This window comes from Macaca mulatta, chromosome 3, assembly GCF_049350105.2.
Source record: "Macaca mulatta isolate MMU2019108-1 chromosome 3, T2T-MMU8v2.0, whole genome shotgun sequence".
In the NCBI taxonomy this organism is placed as follows: Eukaryota; Metazoa; Chordata; class Mammalia; order Primates; family Cercopithecidae; genus Macaca; species Macaca mulatta.
In genome coordinates this window covers 71,816,783-71,840,647 of record NC_133408.1, presented here as the reverse complement: position 1 = coordinate 71,840,647, position 23,865 = coordinate 71,816,783, and the positions used below count along the sequence as shown (strand labels likewise).

The following is a 23,865-nucleotide window of genomic DNA, read 5'->3' as shown; positions in this document are numbered from 1 at the left end:
CCAAGAACTGTAGAGTGTTTTGTTTCTTTGTTTTTTGAGACAGAGTCTTGCTCTGTCACCCAGGCTGGAGTGAAGTGGCACAATCTTGGCTCACTGCAACCTCCACCTCCTGGGTTCAAGTGATTCTCCTGCCTCAGCCTCTTGAGTAGCTGGAATTACAGGTGTGTGCCATCATGCCCAGCTAATTTTTGTATTTTTAGTAGAGATGGGGTTTTACCATGTTGGCCAGGCTGGTCTCGAACTCTTGACCTCAGATGATCTGTCCACCTCGGCCTCCCAAAGTGCTGGGATTACAGGCATGAGCCACTGCACCTTGCTGAACTATAGAGTGAATAATGTGCAACTCCAGCCTGGGAGAGCTGAAGGCATGATACTTCAACCCATGACAGCTGCTGCGTGAACTGAGCCCAGTGGCCACAGCAGTATAGTAGCCCTATAGTGCTAGCTCTAGAGGGGCAGGGCTGCTCTAGGCTTTGGGGACTCAACCCACCCAATGTGTCCAGGTAGCAGTGCAGGAAATAAAAGATTATTCTGGGTCTTAAGATTTAATTTGTCCGCCTTGTTGGGTTTGGACTTACTTTGGGCCTGTTGCTTCTTTTGGCCTATTTCTCCTTTTTGAAATGAAAACGTGTGCTGGGCATGGTGGCTCACACCCATAACCCAGCTACTCAGGAGGGTGAGGCAGGAGAGTCGCTTGAACCTGGGAGGTGGAGGTTGCAGTGAGCCGAGATCGCATCATTGCACTCCAGCCTGGGCAACAAGAGCGAAACTCCATCTCAAAAAAAAAAAAAAAAAAAAAAAAAAGAAAAGAAAGAAAAGAAAACATCTACCCTATATCTGTCCTACCATTGTACTTTGGAAGCACATCACTTTTTTTTTTTTTTTAAATTTCAAATGCTCACAGCTGGAGGAAGATTTGCCTCAGGATGAATCGTGCCCTGGTTCTCACCCGTACCTGATTTAGATGAGACTCAACTTTAAACTTTTGAGTTGGTCCTCCTGAAACAAGTACTTTTGGAGCTATTGGGATAGAACAAATGTATTTTGCACATGAGCAGGACATGAATTTGGGTGGTCAGGGGCAGAAAGCTATGGCTTGAATGTATTCCCCAAAGTTCATGTGTTGGAAACCTAATCCCCAATGCAACAATGTTGACAGGTGCGACCTTTAAGAGGTGATTGGGTCACGAAGACTGTGCCTTCAGGAATGGATGAATGCCGTTATTGTGGGAGTGGGTTCTTTATGAAGGATGAGCTCAGTCCCCTTTCTGCTCTCTCTCATCATGTGATACTTTCTGCCATTGTCCAACACAGCAAGAAGGCCCTCACCAGATGTAGCCCCTCTACTTGGACTTCATCAACCTCCAGAACCCAGAGCCAAATAAATTTCTGTTCATTATAAATTACCTGTTTAGCAGCACAGAATGGATGAAGACAAGTGTCTCTGAATGATTTACCCTGGAGAGAGGAAACTGGTTAAAAATGCACATTTTTTATTGTCTCCCAGAGCTCTGAATCTAAATCTCTGGATGTCTAAATCTCTGGATATCTAATTTTTTTTTTTGAGACGGAGTCTCGCTCTGTCGCCCAGCCTGGAGTGCAGTGGCCGGATCTCAGCTCCACCTCCTGGGTTTACCCCATTCTCCTGCCTCAGCCTCCCGAGTAGCTGGGACTACAGGCGCCCGCCACCTCACCCGGCTAGTTTTTTGTATTTTTTAGTAGAGATGGGGTTTCACCGGGTTAGTCAGGATGGTCTTGATCTCCTGACCTCGTGATCTGCCCATCTTGGCCTCCCCAAGTGCTGGGATTACAGGCTTGAGCCACCGCGCCTGGCCTTGGATATCTAATTTTTAACAACTTTCCTGGTGATTCTTAAGCACATTAAAATTTGAGAACCACTGCTCTATGTCCAATATCATTTTAACCTGGAAAATATGCACTCACCAATCCTCCAATCAATGTTATTACCTGGGTTTGCCTGATCATAAAGGTCACTGGAGGGCTCGATAAAAGTACACATTCTTAGGTCTTTCTGCTGGTGGGAATCATGTATAAAACAAAGTCCAAAAATCTACATTAAAAAAATTTTTTTATATGTTTTGCTTTTCTTGAGATGGGGTCTCTCCCTATCGCCCAGGCTGGAATGCAGTGGCGTGATCTCAGCTCACTGCAACATGTGCCTCCCGGGTTCAAGCAATTCACTGGCCTCAGCCTCCTCAGTAGCGAGATTACAGGTGCCCATCAACATGCCCAGTTAATTTTTGTATTTTTAGTAGAGACAGGGTTTCACCATGCTGGCCAGGCTGGTCTTGAACTCCTGACCTTGTGATCTACCCTCTTTGGCCCCCCAGAGTTCTGGGATTAGAGGTGTGAGTCACCACACCCGGCCAGCTTCTGGAAGAATTTGATCCAGTGTTGCATTTTTCTTTCACCCACAGAGACAAGAATGAAGATAATAGCTACAGCATTTATTGAGCACTAATTATGTGCCCACCACCATGTAACTGATTCTCCTCAAAACCTCTGAGGCATAGACCACTGTACTACTGCCATCCCCATTTTATGGAGAAAATACTGAGGGGTTAAGTACCTTGCTAGGTGCAGGCAGTTATTAAAGCGGTAGAGCTGGGATTCCAAACCATTCTTGTAACCAAAGCAACGCTGTGTCTCTGGACTTCATCCAGACCAATTTCTCTGATGCTCAAAATCTGCCTGCATTAAATGTGCTTTCGTGAAATGTATTTCTTTTTTTCTTTTTTGAGATGGAGTCTTGCTGTGTCACCCAGGCTGCAGTGCAATGGCACAACCTCCACCTCCCAGGTTCAAGCAATTCTGCCTCAGCCTCCCAAGTAGCTGCGATTACAGGCACCCACCACCATGCCAGCTAATTTTTGTATTTTTCATAGAGACAGGGTTTCACCATGTTGGCCAGGCTGGTCTTGAACTCCTGACCTCAGGTGATCTGCCCACCTTGGCCTCCCAAAGTGCTCGGATTACAGGCAGGAGCCACTGCGCCTGGCCAAAATATATTTCTTATATAAAAGAGAAAGTTTTCCTTGGCTGTGTTCTACTCATGGCTAAAAGTTTCCTCAAATGGGCCTTGTTTCTTTTTCTTTTTCTTCCTTCTCCTTCTTCTCCTTCCTCCTCCTCCTCATCCTCCTACTTCTTCTGTAGAACAGCTAGAAAAAGTCTTGTTCTTAACCCAAAGAAGCCTCTTCTAAGAATGTTTTCTATATCAGTGAGACTAATTAAATTGGAAAAGATCACCAACTGAATGATAAAACAAGGTAAAGCCTTTTGCTAATTATTTTTGAATAATTTATTCCTGGGCTCCCTGTGACTTGTTGAGGAATTGCAAGATACTGGGAAGTCTCTAATTAGGGAGTTTTAGAATAAACAGAAGTATAACATTCACAGGAGTTAGATTTGAAGAAAACTGCTTTTAACACACAGACTCACAAGGAAGTGAGCATCTTGGCGGGGGTTATTTATTATGTGTTTTACTTTGAACCGAGAACATGTGCGTTGATTAGGTCAAAAGTGTTCTTGTCCTCACATAGTGAAGGAAATGTATGTAAGATAAGGATGAATGTGGTAAGCAGGGAGATCCAGGCACGGCTGGCGTTTGGCTTTGCTGTTGGCTGCAATGTGAACTGTGGACTGTGGGCAAATTAACGCACCACTTTATGAATGGCCTCACCAGGCGCCGTGGCTCACGCTTGTAGTCCCAGAACTTTGGTAGGCTGAGGTGGGTGGATCATGAGGTCAGGAGATTGAGATCTTGGCTAACACAGTGAAACCCGATCTCTACTGAAAATACAAAAAAATTAGTCAGGCGTGGTGGCGGCGCCTGTAGTCCCAGCTACTCAGGAGGCTGAGGCAGGAGAACGGTGTGAACCCAGGAGGCAGAGCTTGCAGTGAGCCGAGATTGCGCCACTGCACTCCAGTCTGGGCGACAGAGCGAGACTCCGTTCTAAAAAAAAAAAAAAAGACAGTCTCGCTCTGTCACCCAGGCTGGAGTGCAGTGGCGCAATCTCGGCTCACTGCAACCTCTGCCTCCTGAGTTCAAGTGATTCTCGTGCCTCAGCCTCCCAAGTAGCTGAGACTCCAGGTGTGCACCACCTCTCCTGGCTACTTTTAAAATTTTCTGTAGGGTCTTGCTATTTGCCAGGCTGCTCTCAAACTCCTCGTGCTGGGATTACAGGTATGTACTTCTGCACTCAACCAATTTTGTCATTCCTTTTTGGTTTTTTGAGACAGGGTCTCACCCTGTCACCCAGGCTGGAGTGCAGTGGCACAGTCATGGCTTACTGTAGCCTTGAACTTCTGGGCTCAAGTGATCCTCCTGCCTCAGCTTCTGAGTAGCTGGGATGACATTTGTACCACAATCCCAGGCTAATTTATATAGAGATGGAGTTTTGCCATATTGCTCAGCTGGTCTTGAACCTCTGTGCTTAAGCAATCCTCCCGCCTCAGCCTCCCAAAATGCTGGGATCACAGGCGTGAGCCACCGCTCCTGGCTCATTTTGTCATTTCTTGAAAATGAGATTAGGAGCTCCCTGAGAAAACTCTTCATTTTACTTTTAAGTATTTCTCCTTAAACTAGTCCAATGTTCATTGCTTAGCCAACCCCAACACTGGCTATAAATTATCTAAGCTAACAATTCAAAAGCAGCCAGTGTGGTGGCTCATGCCTGTAATCGTAGCACTTTGGGAGGCTGAGGTGGGTGGATCACCTGAGGTCAGGAGTTCGAGACCAGCCTGGCCAACATAGCAAAACCCTGCCTCTACTAAAAATACAAAAAATTAGCTGGGCGTGATGGCGGGCACCTGTAATCCCAGCTGCTTGGGAGGTGGAGGCAAGTGAATTGCTTGAACCTGGGAGGCAGAGGTTGCAGTGAGCTGAGATCGCACCATTGCACTCCAGCCTGGGTGACAGAGTGAGACTCTGTCAAAGAAAAAAAAAAGAAAAACAAAAAGATTCAAAGGCTAGGCACGGTGGCTCATGCCTGTAATCCCAGCACTTTGGGAGGCCAAGGCAGGCAGATCACCTGAGGTCAGGAGTTCGAGACCAGCCTGGCTGGAACCTTTTGTTTTTGAGATGGAGTCTTGCTCTGTCATGCCCAGGCTAGAGTGCAGTGGTGCGATCTCAGCTCACTGCAACTTCCCGCCTCCTGGGTTCAAGTGATTCTCCTGCCTCAGCCCCCCGAGTAGCTGGGATTACAGGCGCCTGCTACCACACCTGGATAACTTTTGTATTTTTAGTAGAAACAGGGCTTCACCATGCTGGTCAGGCTGGTCTCAAACTCCTGACCATAGGTGATCCGGCTGTCTCTGCCTCCAAAAGTGCTGGGATTACAGGCATGAGTTACCTTCGCATCCAGTCAAAAAGGTTCCTTTTAGCCCCTTTTCATTCATCATTCACAAAGACTATCTTTTTTTAATTTTTATTTTTTAGACAATCCCTATTTTTAGATCTCAGGAAACTAGGTGGTAAAAACTTCAGCACATATATATATATATATATATATTTTTTTTTTTTTTTTTTTTTTGAGATGGAGTCTTGTTCTGTTACCCAGGTTGGAGTGTAGTGATGCGATCTTAGCTCACTGTAACCTCCACCTTCTGGGTTTGAGTGATTCTCATGCCTCAGCCTCCTGAGTAGCTGCAATGATAGGCACCCATCACCACTCCCAGCTAATTATTTTGTATTTTCTGTAGAGATGGGGTTTCACCATGTTGCCTAGGCAGGTCTCAAACTCCTGGCCTCAGGTGATCTGCCCACCTTGGCCTCTCAAAGTGCTGGGATTACAGGTGTGAGCCACTGCGCCTGGCTACACTATATTTTTGGTGTAGTTTTTCTTACGTTAGAATAACATGATAAAGGCTATGCCCTATGTGAAATTGACACATTTGATATTTATGACACCTGCTATATAGCATTTGTTTCCTGCATTGATTTTAAAATGCTTAGAAATAAAATACCCGGCTGGGCATGTTGGCTCACACCTATAATCCCAGCACTCTAGCAGGCAAAGGTAGGAGGATCACTTGAGCCAGGAGTTTAAAATTGGGCTGGGCAACATAGTGAGACCTCATCTCTACAAAAACTAAACAAAATTAGATAGGTGTGGTGGTATGCACCAGCAGTCCCAACTACTCAGGAGGCTGAGATGGGAAGATTGCTTGAGTCCGGGAGCTGAGATTGCGCCACTGCACTCTGGCCTAGGTGATACAGCAAGACCCCGTCTCAAAAAATAAATAAAACCAGGGCTGGGTGTGGTGGCTCATGCCTGTAATCCCAGCACTTTGGGAGGCCAAGGCAGGCAGATTACAAGGTCAGGAGTTCTAGACCAGCCTGGCCAATGTGACGAAACCCCGTCTCTACTAAAAATACAAAACTTAGTCAGCATGGTGGCGTGTGCCTGCAATCCCAGCTACTTGGGAGGCTGAGATACCAGAATGGTTTGAACTGGGAGGCAGATATTGCAGTGAGCTGAGATCATGCCACTGCACTCCAACCTGGGCAATAAGGGCGAAACTCCGTCTCAAAAAAAAAATAAAGAAATAATAAATAAATATATTAAAAAAACAAAAGTACAACCTGCAAAAATATTAGCATCCTTAATACATACAGCAGGAGGACAGGCTTCCATGTCTGTGGCACCATCTCCAATCATGATTATTTTCTTAAAATGAAATTTTTCCTTTAAAAGTTTAATCACTTTTCCTTTTCCACCAGATTCAGCTGTTGGCTGTGTCTCATCAAAACCTGCATATTCACCTTAAAAGAGCAATAAAAACAAGGTTAAAGACCCACAGAAGTATCTTACCAGTGACAGCTTTCTGCATAGATGATATCTTCACTTAAATGTCACTGAGAAGGCTAAAAATGGCCCTGGGTAAAGTCGCACAGCCTGGAGCTCCACACCTGTTCCTGGGAATAAACAAGCTTTACTTTTTCTCCTTTTATGATTATGATTATGATTATAGAAATGGGGTCTTGGCATGTTGCCCAGGTTGGTCTGGAACTCCTAGGCTCATGTGATTCTCCTGCCTCGGCCTCCCAAAGTGCTGGGATTACAGGTGTGAGCCCCCACACCCAGCCAACCTTTGCTTTTAAATTACAAATATCAATTGTAGAGATGACCTCTATTAGGTCATAAATACCTAGGGGTGAATTTGTTGTATCCTTCAAGCTTCCAGTAATTCTCAAACTTTGTTGAGGTAGCAGAACACCATACAATAGTAATATATCAAATTAATTAATAATTTATTTATTTTTGAGACAGAGTCTCACTCTGTTGCCCAGGCTGGAGTGCAATGGCCTGATCTCCGCTTACTGCAATATCCGCCTCCCAGGTTCAAACCATTCTCGTGTCTCAGCCTCCCAAGTAGCTGGGATTACAGGTGCATGCCACCATGCTGGCTAAGTTTTGTGTTTTTAGTAGAGATGGGGTTTTGCCATGTTGGCCAGGCTGGTCTCGAACTCCTGACCACAGATGATCAGCCTGCCTCGGCCTCCCAAAGTTCTGGGATTACAGGCGTGAGCCTCCGCACCCAGTCTTAATATATTAAATTTAAAATGTTAATATATTATGTCACCCAAGAGGAAATTCCAGCTTATTTTTGATCAATTATTTCTGTTGTTACAGTAATTACCACACTCATTCTTGACTTCTTTTTTCAATGATCTCTATCTCTAGACCACTCAAGAATGTTCTATTAACATGCGGTGGCTCATGCCTGCAATCCCAATACTTTGGGAGGCCGAGGCAGGTGGATCATCTGAGGCCAGGAGTTTGAGACCAGCCTGACAAACATGGTGAAACCCTGACTCTACTAAAAAAAATACAAAAATTAGCCAGATGTGGTGGTGGGCACCTGTAATCCCAGCTACTCAGGAGGCCGAGGCAGGAGAATCGCTTGAACCCAGGTGGCAGAGGTCACAGTGAGCCTAGATCGAGCCACTGTACTCCAGCTGGAGCAACAGAGTGAGACTCTGTCTCAAAAAAAAAAAAAAAAAAAAAATCACTCTCAGTCACCCCTTGATATAACTGGAGATCTGAGATAATATAACAACTGTAGCAACGCTATGGACCAGAGAGGGGACAGGAGGCTTCCCCAAGGGCTGTAGTTCAGTAATCCGTTAACAAAAGTCTCCCTTTTAAAGTCTCTGTCTTGTTGTCTTTTTTTTTTTTTCTTGCTTTTAAGACAGAGTCTCACTCTGTCACCCAGGCTGGAGTGAAGTGGCATGATCTCAGCTCACGCAGCTTCATGTGATTCTCCTGCCTCAGCCTCCTAAGTAGCTGGGACTACAGACATGTGCCACCACGCCCAGCTAATTTTTGTATTTTTTTTTTAAGCAGACTTGGGGTTTCACTGTGTTGGCCAGGCTGCTCTTGAACTCCTGACCTCAAGTGATCCTCCTGCCTCAGGCTCCCAAAGTGCTGGGATTACAGGCGTGAGCCACCATGCCCAGCCAAGTCTCCTTCTTGAGTCTAAATTGCTTCAAATGCACAGAAGCTCCCATAAAGTTGAAATATAACATACAGCAAAGTAAGTCATAGGGGCTATGTAGGAATTAATGTTTCATGAAATGCAGACATTTATGTACAGACAGGTGATGTTATAGATAATAAAGCTAGGACAGGTGATGACCTAAGTCTATTTTGCTGAGCAAAGGGTACCAAAGGGCAAAAGACATCAATTAAGAGGACCATTCATCTCAATATTTAACTCTGATGTGACTGTTTAAGTTTCATTCCAACAGACATTACCCAGAATACTGAATAATAGAACTGCTAAGAAAGGGAATATGTTACCATTAACGTCTTACCGTTAAAGTAGAATTTCAGCCTATTGGCAAATACATTGGTTCCTGGGATATTGAGCTTTGAAGCAACATGCTCTACAATACTCCTAAAGCCACTAGATATTAGGAAAACCTGAACATTTCGCTCCTGTAGGCGACTTACCAGCTCCCTGCAAAAATAATATACAAAATACCAAACACTGAGTAATACAAAAAGAAAAAAAAAAAAGGAAACATGAAGAGGGAACTAAGATATATTTTATTCTCCTGAATGCATTTGCCTGAGGTATATTTGACAAGGTATATTGCCTGGGGAGTTAATGTTTTATATATGTTTTTCTTTTTCTTTTTTTTTCTTTTTGAGATGGAGTCTCGCTCTGTTGCCCAGGCTGCAGTGCAGTGGTGTGATCTCGGCTTACAGCATCCTCTGCCTCCAGGGTTCCAGCAATTATCCTCCCTCAGCCTCAAGGGTAACTGGGATTACAGGCACCCGCCACCACACCCAGCTACTTTATTTTATTTTATTTTATTTTTTGAGATGGAGTCTCGCTCTGTCACCAGGCTGGAGTACAGTGGCGCGATCTCGGCTCACTGCAACCCCCGCCTACCAGATTCAAGCGATTCTCTTGCGTCAGCCTCCCAAGTAGCTGGGACAACAGACGCAGCCACCATGTCCAGCTAATTTTTGTATTTTAAATAGACACAGGGTTTCACCATGTTGGCCAGGATGGTCTCCATCTCTTGACCTTGTGGTCCGCCCGCCTCGGCCTCCCCAAGTGCTGAAGTGCGAGCCACCACGCCTGACCAACTTTTTTTGCATTTTTAGTAGAGACGGGGATTCACCATGTTGGCCAGGCTGGTCTTGAACTCCTGACCTCAGGTGATCTGCCCGCCTCAGCCTCCCAAAATGCTGGGATTACATGCATGTGCCACCACGCCCAGCCTTATATATGTTTTTCTAAATGCACTTAGAAATCAATGGGTAGAGTTTGGCTACTTCAGGAAACCATTCCAGAACTCTACTCTGTCCATGGACCCAGAAAAACACAAGATGAGGACAAACAAGGAAAACTTAGGTTTTCCGTGGAGAAAGAGGAAAGGCAGAAACAGACAGGACCACACAACCAGCCAGACAAGACCGTGTGTAAGTACCAAAAGAACCACACAGGCTACGCCTTTAAATCCAGCAATTTGGGAGGCCGAGGTAGAAAATCACTTGAGGCCAGGAGCTTGAGAACAGCCTGGGCAACATAGCAAGACCCCATCTCTACAAAAAATATTTTAAAGGCTGGGTATAGTGGTTCAAACCTATAATTCCAACATTTTGGGAGGCTGAGGTGGGAAAATTGATCATTTGAGCCCACATGTTCAAGACCAGCCTGGTGAACATAGTGAGACCCTATGTCTACAGAAAATTTAAAAAAAATAATTAGGCATGGTGGTCTACATCTGTAGTCCCAGCTACTTAGGAAGCTGAAGCAGGAAGATCCCTTGAGCCCAGAAGGTTGATGCTACAGTGAGCTGTATTCATGCCACTGCACTCCAGCCTGGGTGACAAAGCAAGACCCTGTCTCTCAAAAAAAAATTTTTTTTTTAATTAGCTGGGCATGGTGGCATGCACCTATAGTCCCCACTACTAAGGAGGCTAAGGTGGAAGGGCCACTTGACCCCAGGAGTTCAACGCTGCAGTGAGCCATGACTGTACTCCAACATGGGCAACAGAATGAGACGCTGACTCTAAAAAAAATAATAATAGGCCGGGTGCAGTGGCTCACAGCTATAATCCCAGCACTTTGGGAGGCCCAGGCAGGTGGATCACTTGAGGTCAAGAGTTCAAGACCAGCATGGCCAACATGGTGAAACCCATCTCTACTAAAAATACAAAAATTACCCAGGTGTGGTGGCGGGGACCTATAATCCCAGCTACTCAGGAGGCTGAGGCAGGAGAATTGCATGAACCTGGGAGGCAGAAGTTGCAGTGAGCTGAGATTGCACCACTGCACTCCAGCCTGAGTGACAGAGTGAGACTTCATCTTGAAAAAATAAATAAAAATTTAAAAAATAATAATAAAATTTAAAAATAAAAATGAAAATAAATAAATCACCCAGAGGGCACTCTAAAGGAATAGTTAGATGCTCTCAGGAGAATGTGCCCCCCAACACTGGTGCTGAAATACACCTGGAGCAGGGGCTCCTCTTACCTTATGCCGGGGGTCAGGTGTGGGGGGTGCTCTGCTATGAGTCTCTGCACCTGCTCCCTGGAGGGCTGGATGAGGGCTAAGCGCTCTGTGAGAGCAGATTTGAAAGGCACTGCCCCGCCCATGGCTCGCCGTGTCCTAGGAGGGAGACCCAACAGTCAGGCCAGCCAGGTTCGCTGTCCTCGAGGTTAACATACCTTACTGCCCCAGGCCTGCACAACATCCACCGACAGGAAGATGCTACCAAGAGCCCCACTGTACAACACACAGGCTTTGCTGCTATGAGAGCAAGGCCTTGGAATAAATTTTCGAAGGACTGCTTGAATATAACATTAACAGGCCGGGCGCAGTGGCTCACGCCTGTAATCCCAGCACTTGGGGAGGCTGAGGCGGGCGGATCACCTGAGGTTGGAAGTTCAAGACTAGCCAGACCAACATGGAGAGACACCGTGTCTACTAAAAATACAAAAGTAGCCGGGCATGGTGGCACACGCCTGTAATCCCAGCTACTCAGGAGGCAGAGGCAGGAGAATTGCTTGAACCCGGAGGTGGAGGTTGCGGTGAGCCGAGATCACGCCACTGCACTCCAGCCGGGGCAACGAGAGTGAAACTGTCTCAGAAAAAAAAGAAAAGAAAAAGAAAATAACATTAAAAGGCCAGTGTGCAGTGACTCATGCCTATAATTCCAAACACTTTGGGAAGCTGAGGTGGGCAGATCATCTGAAGCCAGGAGCTTGAGACCAGCCTGGCCAACATGGCAAAACCCCATCTCTACTAAAAAAATGCAAAAATTCGACGGGCCTGGGGGTGCGTCTGTAATCCCAGCTACTTGGGAGGCTGAGGCAGGAAAATTGCTGGAACCCGGGAAGCAAAGGTTGCAGTGAGCCGAGATTGTGTCACTGTACTCCAGCCTGGGCGACAAAATGAGACTCCGTCTCGGGAAAAAAAAAAAAAATGACACAGTGCATGACTGGGGGACTGGGACTGCAGAGGGAGATGCCCAGCTGCAGGGCGGGAGGGCAGGAGGGAGGGAGGGAGGGAGGGACTCTGCTCCAGGATCCACTAGGAGACTCTGAACCTTTACAGGGAACCACTAAGGCCACACTTTAAACCATGACACAAAGCCACTGGACACCTGGGTCCTGCTCCCCAGGCCACCTTCTTTGGTTAGTGATGGTCGTCATTCCCCTGATCAAGCTAAGAACATGTCTTATCCATGTTTGTTTGCTATAAATATTTATATAAATGAATGAATATGTCAAATTAAACTCTAAGGGATGAAAGAAAAAGCCTAGTGCTCATGTTCCATAGCCAGGGTCTAGCACTTCATCCAAAACAGTCACTCTTTAGAAAGTCTTTATCATTTCATAAAGTGGATAAATGCTATCCCTACATTTCTGACACCGCGTCCTCAACGCCACAGATTTTGGCTAGCTCATCGATTCCTTCTTCTCTAATGACGGTGCTGTCAACATCAAAACATACAGCATCTGCTGAGTAGAACAGCTTCCTTAGCTCTGAGTGGGAGACCATTGTTGGAAGAATTTTCCTTCTACAAGAAAAAAAGATAAATGTATTTAAAAGATAAATGTATTTAAAGACATCAAATACAATTCTGAAAAGATCCCACCTTGCCTACTAAGCCAATCTAATTTGTGTCGAAGTCCGTGCAGGCCACATAAGAGTGTACTCACGGATTCATTTGTTTTTCCTTTTTGTTTACTTCCCACACTACACCAATTTCTTCTCTCTTCTTTTTTTTTTTTTTGGTGGAGTCTTACTCTGTTGTCCAGGCTGGAGGGCAGTGGTACGATCTTGGCTTACTGTAACCTCCACCTCTCGGGTTCAAGTGATTCTTGTGCCTCAGCCTCCTGAGTAGCTCAAATACCTGTGCCTCCTTGAAGCCTTCTTTCTTTTCTTTTAGTTATATATACACACACACACACACACACACACACACACATATATATATATATATATATATATTTTTTTTTTTTAACCTAATTGTAGCAAGGAAGCAAGCATTAAAGCAGAGGTGTGCATAAGGCTCTATGGGCATATAGGAAAAATGTTTTGCTTTATCGATGAAATAGGGCTTCAGACTGGACACAGTGGCTCATCCCTGTAATCCCAGCACTTTGGGAGGCTAAGGCAGGAGGAGGATTGCTTGAGGCCAGGAGTTCGAGACCAGTGTGGGCAACATAGAGAGCTCAAGTCTCTACTAAAAATAATAATACAAAAAATTAGCTGGGTGTGGTAGTACACGCCTGTAATCCCAGCTACTTGGGACACTGAGGCAGGAGAATCACTTGAACCCAGGAGGTGGAGCTGCAGTGAGCTGAGATCGTGCCACTGCACTCCAGTATGGGCAACAGAGCAAGACCCTGACTCTAACTAAAAGGAAAAAAAAGACGGCTCAAGGAGGCACAGGTATTTGAGCTGAGTCTGACAGGTAAGTGGCCCTCTGAGTGGGTTGTCAAAGGGCAGGGCATCGATTTGGCAAGTGCTGTGAGGTGAGGAAGGGAGGTAGAGACAAGGAGAGAGGCTTGTGATGGCAGAGGGAGGAGCATGAGCAAAGACAAGGAGGAGGAAGCAGATGACCTGCTGGAAGCTATCCCGTGGCTTGGCCCAGGGGCCTGGCAGTGCATCAGGAGTTCAGACTAAGCGGGTCCTAGGGCCAGGCTAAGGCGTTTAGACTTTAACTTCCAGATACTGGGAAAGGCTTTAAGCCTCAGAAGAAAGGTCAGAGCTAAATATAACGGCTTAACATACACAACATTGCCAATGTAGAGGTGCTAGTTGAAGACGTGATCTGATTAAAGTCCAGGGAGAGGCTGGGTGTAGTGGCTCATGCCTGTAATCCCAGCACTCTGGGAGGCTGAGGCGGGAGGATCACATGAGGCCAGGAGTTCAAGACCAGCCTGGCCAACATGGCAAAACCCCAGCTGTACTAAAAAAAATAAAAATTAGCCGGGCAGGATGGCGTGCACCTGTAGTCCCAGCTACTCAGGAGGCTGAGGCAGGAGAATCTCTTAAACCTAGGATGTGGAGATTGCAGTGAGCCAAGATCACACCACTACACCAGGATGGGGCCACAGAGTGAGACCCTGTCTCAAGAAAATAAAAAATCATAAAAATAAAGTCCAGGGAGAATAGAAAGAGGGAGAAGAGAAGAGCGCTAAGGACAGAGCCTGCAGGACCACCACCTTTACGTCCTGACTTGAGTCTGGGAAGGAGAAGGGGAAAATGGTGAAGGTACAGGAAGAAACTCTGGGAGGCACACTGCTACAGAAACTGCAGAGGACAGGGAGCCAAAACGAATTTTTATTTATTTATTTATTTTTTGAGACAACTTCTCACTCTGTCACCCAGGCTGGAGTGCAGTGGTACAATCATGGCTCACTGCAGCCTCCAACTCCAGGGCTCAAGCGATCTTCTTGCCTCAGCCTCCCAAGTAGCTGGGACTACAGGTGCACGCCACTATGCTTGGCTAATTTTTAAATTTTTTTTTTGAAGAGATGGGGGTCTTGCTATGTTGCCCAGACTGGTCTTCAACTCCTGGACTCAAGCAATCCTCCCACCTAGGTCTCCCAAAGTGCTGGGATTACAGGCATGAGCCCCTATGCCTGGCCTTTATTTTTTATAAAATCTTTGGACTAGACTTAGGGCGAAAGGGATCCTCAAGATTGCCTAGACCAGCCTCCTATCAGAGACTAATATGTCAAATACAAGGCTACACAGATGATGTAAATAATCTATATTTAGAAAAGACTGTGGTTAAAAACACACTCAAAGCAGCTGACCAACCCACTGCTCAACTGATTTCCAACCAATGCAGTTGGCAGAATAATGCCATTTAAAGTTGACCTGGGAAAAAAAATCTTTTAAGTCAGGGGTCAGCAAACTATGGCTTGTAGGCCAAATCTACCCTGCCACCTGGTTTTGTATGGCTCACAAGTAAGAACGATTTTTACATTTTATTTTACTTTACTTTTTTTGAGACAGGATCTCATTCTGTCACCCAGACTGGAGTGCAGTGGTGCCATCATAGCTCGTGGCAGCCTCAAACTCCTGGGCTCAAGTGATCCTTCCATCTTGGCCTCTAGAGTAGCTGGGACTACAGGTGTGAGCCACCATGCCCAGCTGATTTTTACATGTTAAACGGTTGAAAAAAAAATCAAAAGAAGAAGAATATTTTTTGACACGTAAAAACTAATGAAATTCAAATTTCAGGCTGGCTACAGTGGCTCACGCCTGTAATCCTAGCACTGTGGGAGGCTGAGGTGGGAGGATTACTTGAAGCCAGGAGTTCAACACCTATCTGGGCAACATAACAAGACTCCATCTCTACAAAAGTATTTTTATAATTAGCCAGGTGTAGTGGCACACGCCTATAGACCTAGCTACTCAGGAGGGTGAGGCAGAAGGATTGCTTGAGCACAGGAGTTTGAGGCTGCAGTGAGCTACGACCATGAAATTCCACTCCAGCCTGGGTGACAGAGTGAGAGGAGAGCCTGTCTTAAAAGTAATAATAATAAGTAAAAATGAAATTCAAATTTCAGTGTCTATTAATAAATCCTTTTTTTCTTTTTTCTGAGAAGGAGTTTCGCTCTGTCACCCAGACTGCAGTGCAGTGGCACAATCTTGACTCACTGCAACCTCTGCCTCCCAGGTTTAAGTGATTCTCCTGCCTCAGCCTCCCAAGTAGCTGGGATTATAGGCACATGCCACCACGCCCAGCTAATTTTTGTATTTTTAGTAGAGATGGGGTTTCACCATGTTGGCCAGTCTGGTCTCGAACTCCTGACCTCAAGTGATCCTCCTGCCTCAGCCTCCCAAAGAGCTGGGATTATAGGCATGAGCCACTGTACCCTACCAGAGCCACTGCACCCAGCCATTAACATAATGTCTTTATTACACACTTTATGTCCTCATGATCTGGCTCCCATGCCTATGTATTTTACCAACCTCATTCCCCACAAATATACATACACACACACACATTTTTACACACACACATTATTCACATGCACATGCACACACATACACAAACACACACTTTTTAAAATTTCGAGTTAGGGCCTTACTCTGTCACCAAGGCTGGAGTGCAGTGGTGCAATCTCAGCTCACTGCAACCTCTGCCTCCCTGGCTCAAGCGATTCTCCCACTTCAGCCTCCTGAGCATTTGGGACTACAGGCAGGCACGATGTCTGGCTAATTTTTTGTATTTTTAGTAGAGATGGTGTTTTGCCATGTTGCCCAGAGTGGTCTCAAACTTTTGGGCTAAAATGATCCATGCGACTCGGCCTCCCAAAGTGCTGGGACTACAGGCGTGAGCAATCGCGCCTGGTCAAACACACAATTTATGGCTCAAGGAATACTAAGGACTTTTTTTTTTTTTTTTTGAGACGGAGTCTCGCTCTGTCACGCAGGCTGGAGTATAGTGCAGTGGCACAATCTCGGCTCACTGCAACCTCCCCCTCCCAGGTTCAAGCAATTATCCTCCCTCAGCATCCTGAGTAGTTGAGACTACAGGTGCATGCCACCATATCCAGCTAATTTTTGTATTTTGAGTAGAGACAGGGTTTCACCATGTTGCCCAGGCTGGTCTTGAACTCCTGACCTCAGGCGATCCGCCTGTCTTGGCCTCCCAAAGTGCTGGGATTATAGGCATGAGCCACTGCACCCAGCCTATGTCATGTGTTTTTATTCCTCTACACCCTTTCAAATGTTGTTTCTCTGCCTGGAATCACCATATCCCCCATGTCATGAAGCAAGTCCTACTTCTTCATGGTGTAGATCAAGTGGCCTCCCCTATACCACATTATTTCCACCCCATCAACCCAGAAAATCAGTCAATCACTCCAGTTGAATTATCTTCTATCACTGCACCCAGCACTCAATAGGTGTTAGTTAAATATTTCATGAATTAAATATTTTATGAATTAAATAGAGTGGAACCTAAGCAGTTATTAAGAACTGAACAAGAGGTTGGCTGCAGTGGCTCACACTTGTAATCCCAGCACTTTGGGAGGCCGAGGCAGGAGGATCACTTGAGGTCAGGAGTTCGAGATCAGCCTGGCCAACATGGTGAAACCCCATCTCTACTAAAAATACAAAAATTAGCCAGGCATGGTGGCAGGCACCTGTAATCCCAGCTACTTGGGAAGCAGAGGCGGGAGAATCACTTGAATACAGGAGAATCTCTTGAACCTGGGAGGTAGAGAGGTGGAGACTGCATTGAGCCGAGATCGCACCACTGCACCACTGCACTGCACTGCAGCCTGGGCGACAGACCGAGACTCCATTTCAAAAAAAACTCAACAAGGGCCAGCATGGTGGCTGACACCTGTAATCCCAGGACTTTGGGAGGCCAAGACAGGTGGATTGCTTAAGGCTAGGAGTTTGAGACCAGCCTGGCCAACATGGTGAAACCCTGTCTCTATTAAAAAAAAAAAAAAAAAGATAAAAAATAAAAAGAAACCAGTTATTTGGCTTTGGTCCAGCAGGAATCAAGCTAATTCATACTACATGACCAGGCAGGGTCGCTGTAAAGACCTGGAAGTCAGCAGGTCTATCGGCAGAGACGCAGCACTTACTGTAGCATAATTCCACTAAGAATGAAGAATGAACCATAGGTGAGTGAAGAGGTAGCCAGAAACAGACAAATGGTTTAAGAGGAGCTAAAATAAATGGGATAAGCTAAAGGACTTTTTAAGAAGGTACATGAGAAGGCCGGGTGCTGCGGCTCATGCCTATAATCCCAGCACTTTGGGAGGCTGAGCTGGGTGGATCACCTCAGGTCGAGAGTTCGAGACCAGCCTGACCAACAGGGAGAAACCCCGTCTCTACTAAAAATACAAAATTAGCTGGATGTGGTGCCACATGCCTGTCATCCCAGCTACTCAGGAGGCTGAGGCAAGAGAATCACTTGAACCTGGGAGGTAGAGGTTGCGGTGAGCCGAGCTTGCACTATTGCACTCCAGCCTGGGCAACAAGAGTGAAACTCCGTCTCCAAAAAAAAAAAAAGAAGATGCATGAGGCAAATGAGGCAACACACAATAACTAAGAATGGGCAATGCTCCTGAGAACGACTGACGGGCACCAGAACCTCAAAGCCAGTCCCCAGGAACCCTGACACAAGACCCAAAGAGGAATGCATAATGCATGGGCGCCATCCTCAAGAGGCTTCCAGTCTTGTCGAAATGATCAGACAAATAATTACTGGTCATGTTTGAAAAACCAGTGACTTTGGCCAGGAGCGGTGGCTCACACCTGTAATCCCAGCACTTTGGGAGGCCAAGGTGGGTGAATCACGAGGTCAGAAGTTTGAGACCAGCCTGGCCAACATGGTGAAACTCCATCTCTACTAAAAGTACAAAAATTAGTCGGGCGCCTCTAATTCCAGCCACTCAGGAGGCCGAGCCAGGAGAATCGCTTGAACCCGGGAGGCGGAGGTTGCAGTGAGCTGAGATCCCACCACTGCACTCTAGCCTGGGCAACATGAGCAAGACTCCATCTGGAAAAAAAAAAAAAAAAAAGCCAAACCAGGTACTTGAACCTCTTTCCAACCAATGACACTTTAATGAGATTGGCTGGGCACAGTGGCTCACACTTGTAATAATCCCAGCAGGATCATTTGAACCCAGGAGTTTGAGATCAGTTCTTGAGAACATAGCAAGATTCCTTCTCTTTAAAAAAAAAAAAAAAAAAGAAAAAGAAAAATTGGTGGGGCATGGTGGTGCACGCCTGTGGTCCCAGATACTCAAGAGCCTGAGGCGGGAGGATGGCTTGAGCCCAGGAGTTCAAGGGTGCAGTGAGCCGAGATCAGGCCACAGCACTCCAGCTTGGGTGACAGAGTGAGACATCGTCTCAGAAAAAAAGCAAGACCATCAGCCTTGAGTTTGAAAGGAAATGTACATTTCCTCCACTAAAAGTTAGAACTGATTTACACATCCCCAGCTGACCACTAGGCCTGATATACAGCTCAGAATTGTTGACACCTGCCTTCTGGGTTGTAATGTGGTCCCAAGGAGAAAACAGAATATTTTTGGCTTTTTTTCAAGACAAAGTCTCACTCTGTCGCCCACACTGGAGTGCCAATGGTATAATCACAGCTCACTGCAGCCTCAACCTCCTGGTATAATCATAGCTTGGGCTGAAGTGATCCTCCCCCCTCAGCCTCCTGAGTAGCAGAGACTACAGGCACACACCACCACACCCAGCTAAGTTATTATTATTAATATTTTTGTAGAGATGAGGTCTCACTATGTTACCCAGGCTGGTCTTGAATTCCTGGCCTCAAACGATCCTCCCATCCTGACTCCCAAAGTGCTAGGATTATAAGCATGAGCCACAGTGCTGGCCAAAATAGAACATTAGAGACACACTTTACATTGAATTTACTTAGAAGGCTGATTCTTTTTCCACACCCTCCCTAAGACAGCGAGCTGGATTTTAGGACCTTAACTCTGCCCCTGAAATGGTCAGGCCAGGGGAGATGGCCTTTACCTTTTGGATTACAAGAGTATCAACTCCCTCCCTGCTTGATTGAGCAGCAGAGCAAACTTGGCCACAGCTCCTTTTAGCTCTTCCCATCCTGCTCTGCAAAATGCTGTACCTCCCTGTACACTTCTGATTTCCTCCTTTTTTATTTTTATTTTTACTTTTTTTGAGATGGGGTCTCACTCTGTTGCCCAGGCTGGAGTGCAGTGATGTGATCTCGGCTCACTGCAACCTCCGCCTCTTGGGTTCAAACGATTCTCCTGCCTCCCGAGTAGCTGGGATTATAGGCGCCTGCCACCACGCCTGGCTAATTCTTTTGTATTTTTTAGTAGAGACAGGGTTTCACCATGTTGGTCAGGCCAGTCTCAAATTCCTGACCTCAAGTGATCCACCTGCCTCAGCCTCCCAAAGTGTAGGAATGACAGGTGTGAGCCACCACGCCTGGCCAATTTCCTCCTCTTTTCATTGTCTCTACCAGGATTGACTTGCAATCCATGTGTATTTAAAATTCTCGTGGCTATAGAGGAAAAAAATCTGCTGAGTAAGGTCAGTTGCTTCAAAGTAAATTGTGTACATCAGAATTCCACACACAGAAAAATCATTGCCGGAGAATGGACTCTGGATTCTTCATATTTGGCTCTAACAGGGAGGGAGAGGGCAGGGCCAGGGGTAGAAGACATGCCGGTGGGAAGGTCTATTCTCAGATTCTCAGACACAGCGGCTCCCAGGCCCCATCCGGACCACTGTCTTCTGCAGCTCAGAACAGAACTTCTGCCTGGCTGGCCCCAGCTACTTCATCTGGGGCAAGCAAAGGACCAACGGATTTAAAAACAAAACAAAACAAAAAAGTCACTGCTGACAAGGCCTTCTTGCCCCTAGTTCCAAAGTACAAAAGCAAGTTTTCCTGCAGGACCAGGCCTCGGAGGCCTGATTTTGGATAAGAGGAAAAAAGCTCCTCGCCCAAACAAACGCTTTCCAACTTCTCAATCTCTGTATCTTTCAACAGGCTTCTAAGATCACCTTACTTCCTTCACCTTGTTAGGACTGACCTCTTACCTTCACCTGTGTAAGGAAAAATTAAAAGCCTGTACAGAGGTTGTGAAGGTCACACACAATTGCGAGAACCAAGCTTATTTGCTTTGGTAATAGGGATAAATTTGTTCAGGTTCCCGGGCATTGAAAGAGTACACAGTATAGCCGGGCATGGTGGCACGTGCGTGCAATTCCAGCTACTGGGGAGGCTAAGGCAGGAGAATTGCTTGAACCTGGGAGGCAGAGGTTGCAGTGAGCCGAGATTGTGCCACACTGCACTCCAGCCTGGGCGACAGAGCGAGACTCCGTCTCAAAAAAAAAAAAAGAGTACACAGTAGATTTTGAAAAGCTTCTGAATCAGAGGAGAGTCAAACAGGGAACTCCCTATAACAAGGGCTGGGATCCTCAGCACATGCACTTACACTATATTTTATTTTATCTTTTGTTTAGAGATGGAGTCTTGCTCTGTCACCCAAGCTGGAGTGCAGTGGTGTGATTTCGGCTCACTGCACTCTCTGCCTCCCGGGTTCAAGTGATTCTCACGCCTCAGCCTCCCAAATAGCTGGGATCAGAAGTGTGTGCCACCACACCCAGGTAATTTTTGTATTTTTGGTACAGACCGGGTTTCACCATGTTGGGCAGGCTAGTCTCGAACTCCTGACCTCAGGTGATCTGCTCACCTCGGCCTCCTAAAGTGCGGGGATTACAGGTGTGAGCCACCATGCCCGGCCTTATGCTATATTTTATGATTAAAAAAAAAAAAAAGCCAGCGCAGCCATAAAAAAGAATGACATCATGTCCTTTGCTGCAACATAGATACATCTGGAGGCCGTTATCCTAAGTGAATTAGCGCAGGAACAGAAAACCAAATACCACATGTTCTCACTTAAAAGTGGGAGCTAAACTGGGTACATGTGGATACAAAGACGGGAAAAACACAGTAATGGCCACGTGCAGTGGCTCACACCTGTAATCCCAGCACTTTGGGAGGCCGAGGCGGGCAACTCACTTGAGATCAGGAGTTCGAGACCAGCATGGCCAACATGGTGAAACCCTGTCCCTACTAAATATACAAAAATTAGCCAGGCATGGTGGTGGGCACCTGTAATCCCAGCTACTCAGGAGGCTGAGGCAGGAGAATCACTTGACCCCAGGAGGTGGAGGGTGCAGTGAGCTAAGATCACACCATTGTGTTCCAGTCTGGGCGACAGAGCGAGACTGTGTAAAAACAAAAAACAAACAAAAAAAAGGATACTGAGGACTACAAGAAGGCAGCGGAAGGAGGGCAAAGACTGAGAAACTACCTACTGGGTACCGTGCTCAAACCCTGGGTGAGGGGATCAATCATACCCCAAACCTCAGCATCATGTGATATACCCATGTAACAAACCTGCACATGTACTCCTTGAAGCTAAAATAAAAGTTGAAATGATACGTAATATAACCAGCTATTCTGGGAAGCTGAGATCTTCTGCATGCCACATAGTTGACATCAATTTTTAAAATTCAGGTGAGGAGTAAATGCCGGCCGGGCGCGGTGGCTCATGCCTGTAATCCCAGCACTTTGGGAGGCCGAGGCAGATGGATGACCTGAGGTCGGGAGTTCAAGACCAGCCTGGCCGACATGGCGAAACCCTGTCTCTACTAAACATATAAAAATTAATCAGGTGTGGTGGCCCGCACCTGTAATCCCAGCTACTCAGGAGGCTGAGACAGGAGAATCACTTGAACCCAGGTTGCAGTAAGCCAAGGTTGCACCACTGCACTCCAGCCCAGGTGACAGAGCAAGACTCTGTCTCAAAAAACAGTGAACTGCTAGCAGATAGACAAACGTTTAACAGTTCAATGCATAAAAACATTCCAATGACAGCAAAAAAAACCAAGAAAAGGCAAATCAGACTCACGTGTCTCCAGTGCTAGATTTCTAGTAGACCACACTCTTCTCTTCCTGTTCCTTCCCTAGATAAAAATGCAGAACAAAGTTCTGACTACAGATTTCTTCAAGAAAGACCTGTGGATTCTGCAAGAGCAAGAGCCTAGAAAGAGAGAATGAGGAAATGAACATCGTAGTCCACACACAAAACAGGAAAGAGGGAGGCTGTCTGGCTTCACTCTCTCTCCTGGTACGACTGGCACAAAAACGGGTCAGAGGCAAAATTTCCTAAGACTGCTTCCTCTGCGAAATGCTTTACTCCTACCCCCTTCAATCACTGTAGAGTCAACATACTCTTTTCTATGGCTTCAATTCTGCAAGGTTCAGGTCTGACAGGAAATCACATATACCTGATTAGCAGGGTACAAAGGCAAGGGAGAGGGAAAGAGAATCTCTTGGGAGAACTAAATGCATAGACAAAGAAGCAGACTTGGGTGGGTGCGGTGGTTGATGTCTGTAATCCCAATACTTTGGGAGGCCAAGGCAGACGGGCCACTTGAGGTCACGAGTTCGAGACCAGCCTGGCCAACATGGTAAAACCCCATCTCTACTAAAAATACAATAATTAGCCTGCTGGTAACAGTGTGTGCCTGTAATCCCAGCTATTTGAAAGGCTGAGGCAGGAGAATCGCTTTAACCCAGCGGGCAGAGGCTGCAGTGAGCCAAGATCATACCATTTCACTCCAGCCTGGGCAAGAGAGAGACTCTGTCTCAAAAAAAAAAAAAAAAAAAAAAAATTAGCCAGGTATGGTGGCACATGCCTGTGGTCCCAGCTACTCGGGAGGCTGAGGCAGGAGAACTACTTGATAAACCCCGGAAGCAGAGTCTGCAGTGAGCCAAGATCGTGCCTCTGCACTCCAGCCTGGGTGATAGAGCGAGACTCCATCTCAAAATAAATAAATAAATAAATAAACAAACAAACAATAAATATAATGAGGGGACAGAGACAACAGCCTTCCAAGATGAATCAGAGAAAGGATCTCTTGCCCAATTACAAGGGAGCAAAGACAACAGGTGTGTGTGTGTGTGTCTCTGAGATAGGGTCTTGCTCTGTCGCCCAGGCTGGAATGCAGCCATGCAATCATAGCTTACTGCATCCTAGAACTCCTGGGCTTAAGCAATTATCCTGCCTCAGCCTCCCGAGTAGCAGGGACTACAGATGCACACCATTATGCCCTGCTAATTTTTCATTTTTTGTAGAAACAGGGTCTCGCTATGTTGCCCAGGCTGACCTTGAACCCATGGCCTCAAGGGATCCTCCCACATCGGCCTCCCAAAGTGTTGAGATGACAGCTGTGAGCCACCACACTGGGCCTGCAGTTTCTTATAAACATATACTTACCATAAGACCCAGCAAGGCCGGGCACGGTGACTCATGCCTG

The 23,865-nt window shown here is 46.3% G+C and overlaps 1 protein-coding gene across 2 annotated transcripts in view; it reads right to left on the bottom strand.

Annotated features, from left to right (window-relative positions):
* Positions 1-6,533: 6,533 nt before the first annotated feature.
* LOC715687 (phosphoserine phosphatase) overlaps positions 6,534-23,865 on the bottom strand; it is a 20,087-nt gene continuing 2,755 nt past the window's right edge. Inside the window, exons 2-6 of one of the 2 annotated variants that reach the window (XM_015133455.3) lie at positions 22,455-22,586; positions 12,407-12,565; positions 11,017-11,151; positions 8,840-8,985; positions 6,534-6,784 (exon numbers count right to left, since the gene is read on the bottom strand). In XM_015133455.3, coding sequence (XP_014988941.3) covers positions 6,549-6,784; positions 8,840-8,985; positions 11,017-11,151; positions 12,407-12,546 — 657 coding nt within the window. In that variant the 5' untranslated portion in view covers positions 12,547-12,565; positions 22,455-22,586 and the 3' untranslated portion in view covers positions 6,534-6,548. The remainder of the gene's footprint in view (positions 6,785-8,839; positions 8,986-11,016; positions 11,152-12,406; positions 12,566-22,454; positions 22,587-23,865) is intronic. The other variant, XM_015133456.3, reaches the window with a different exon arrangement.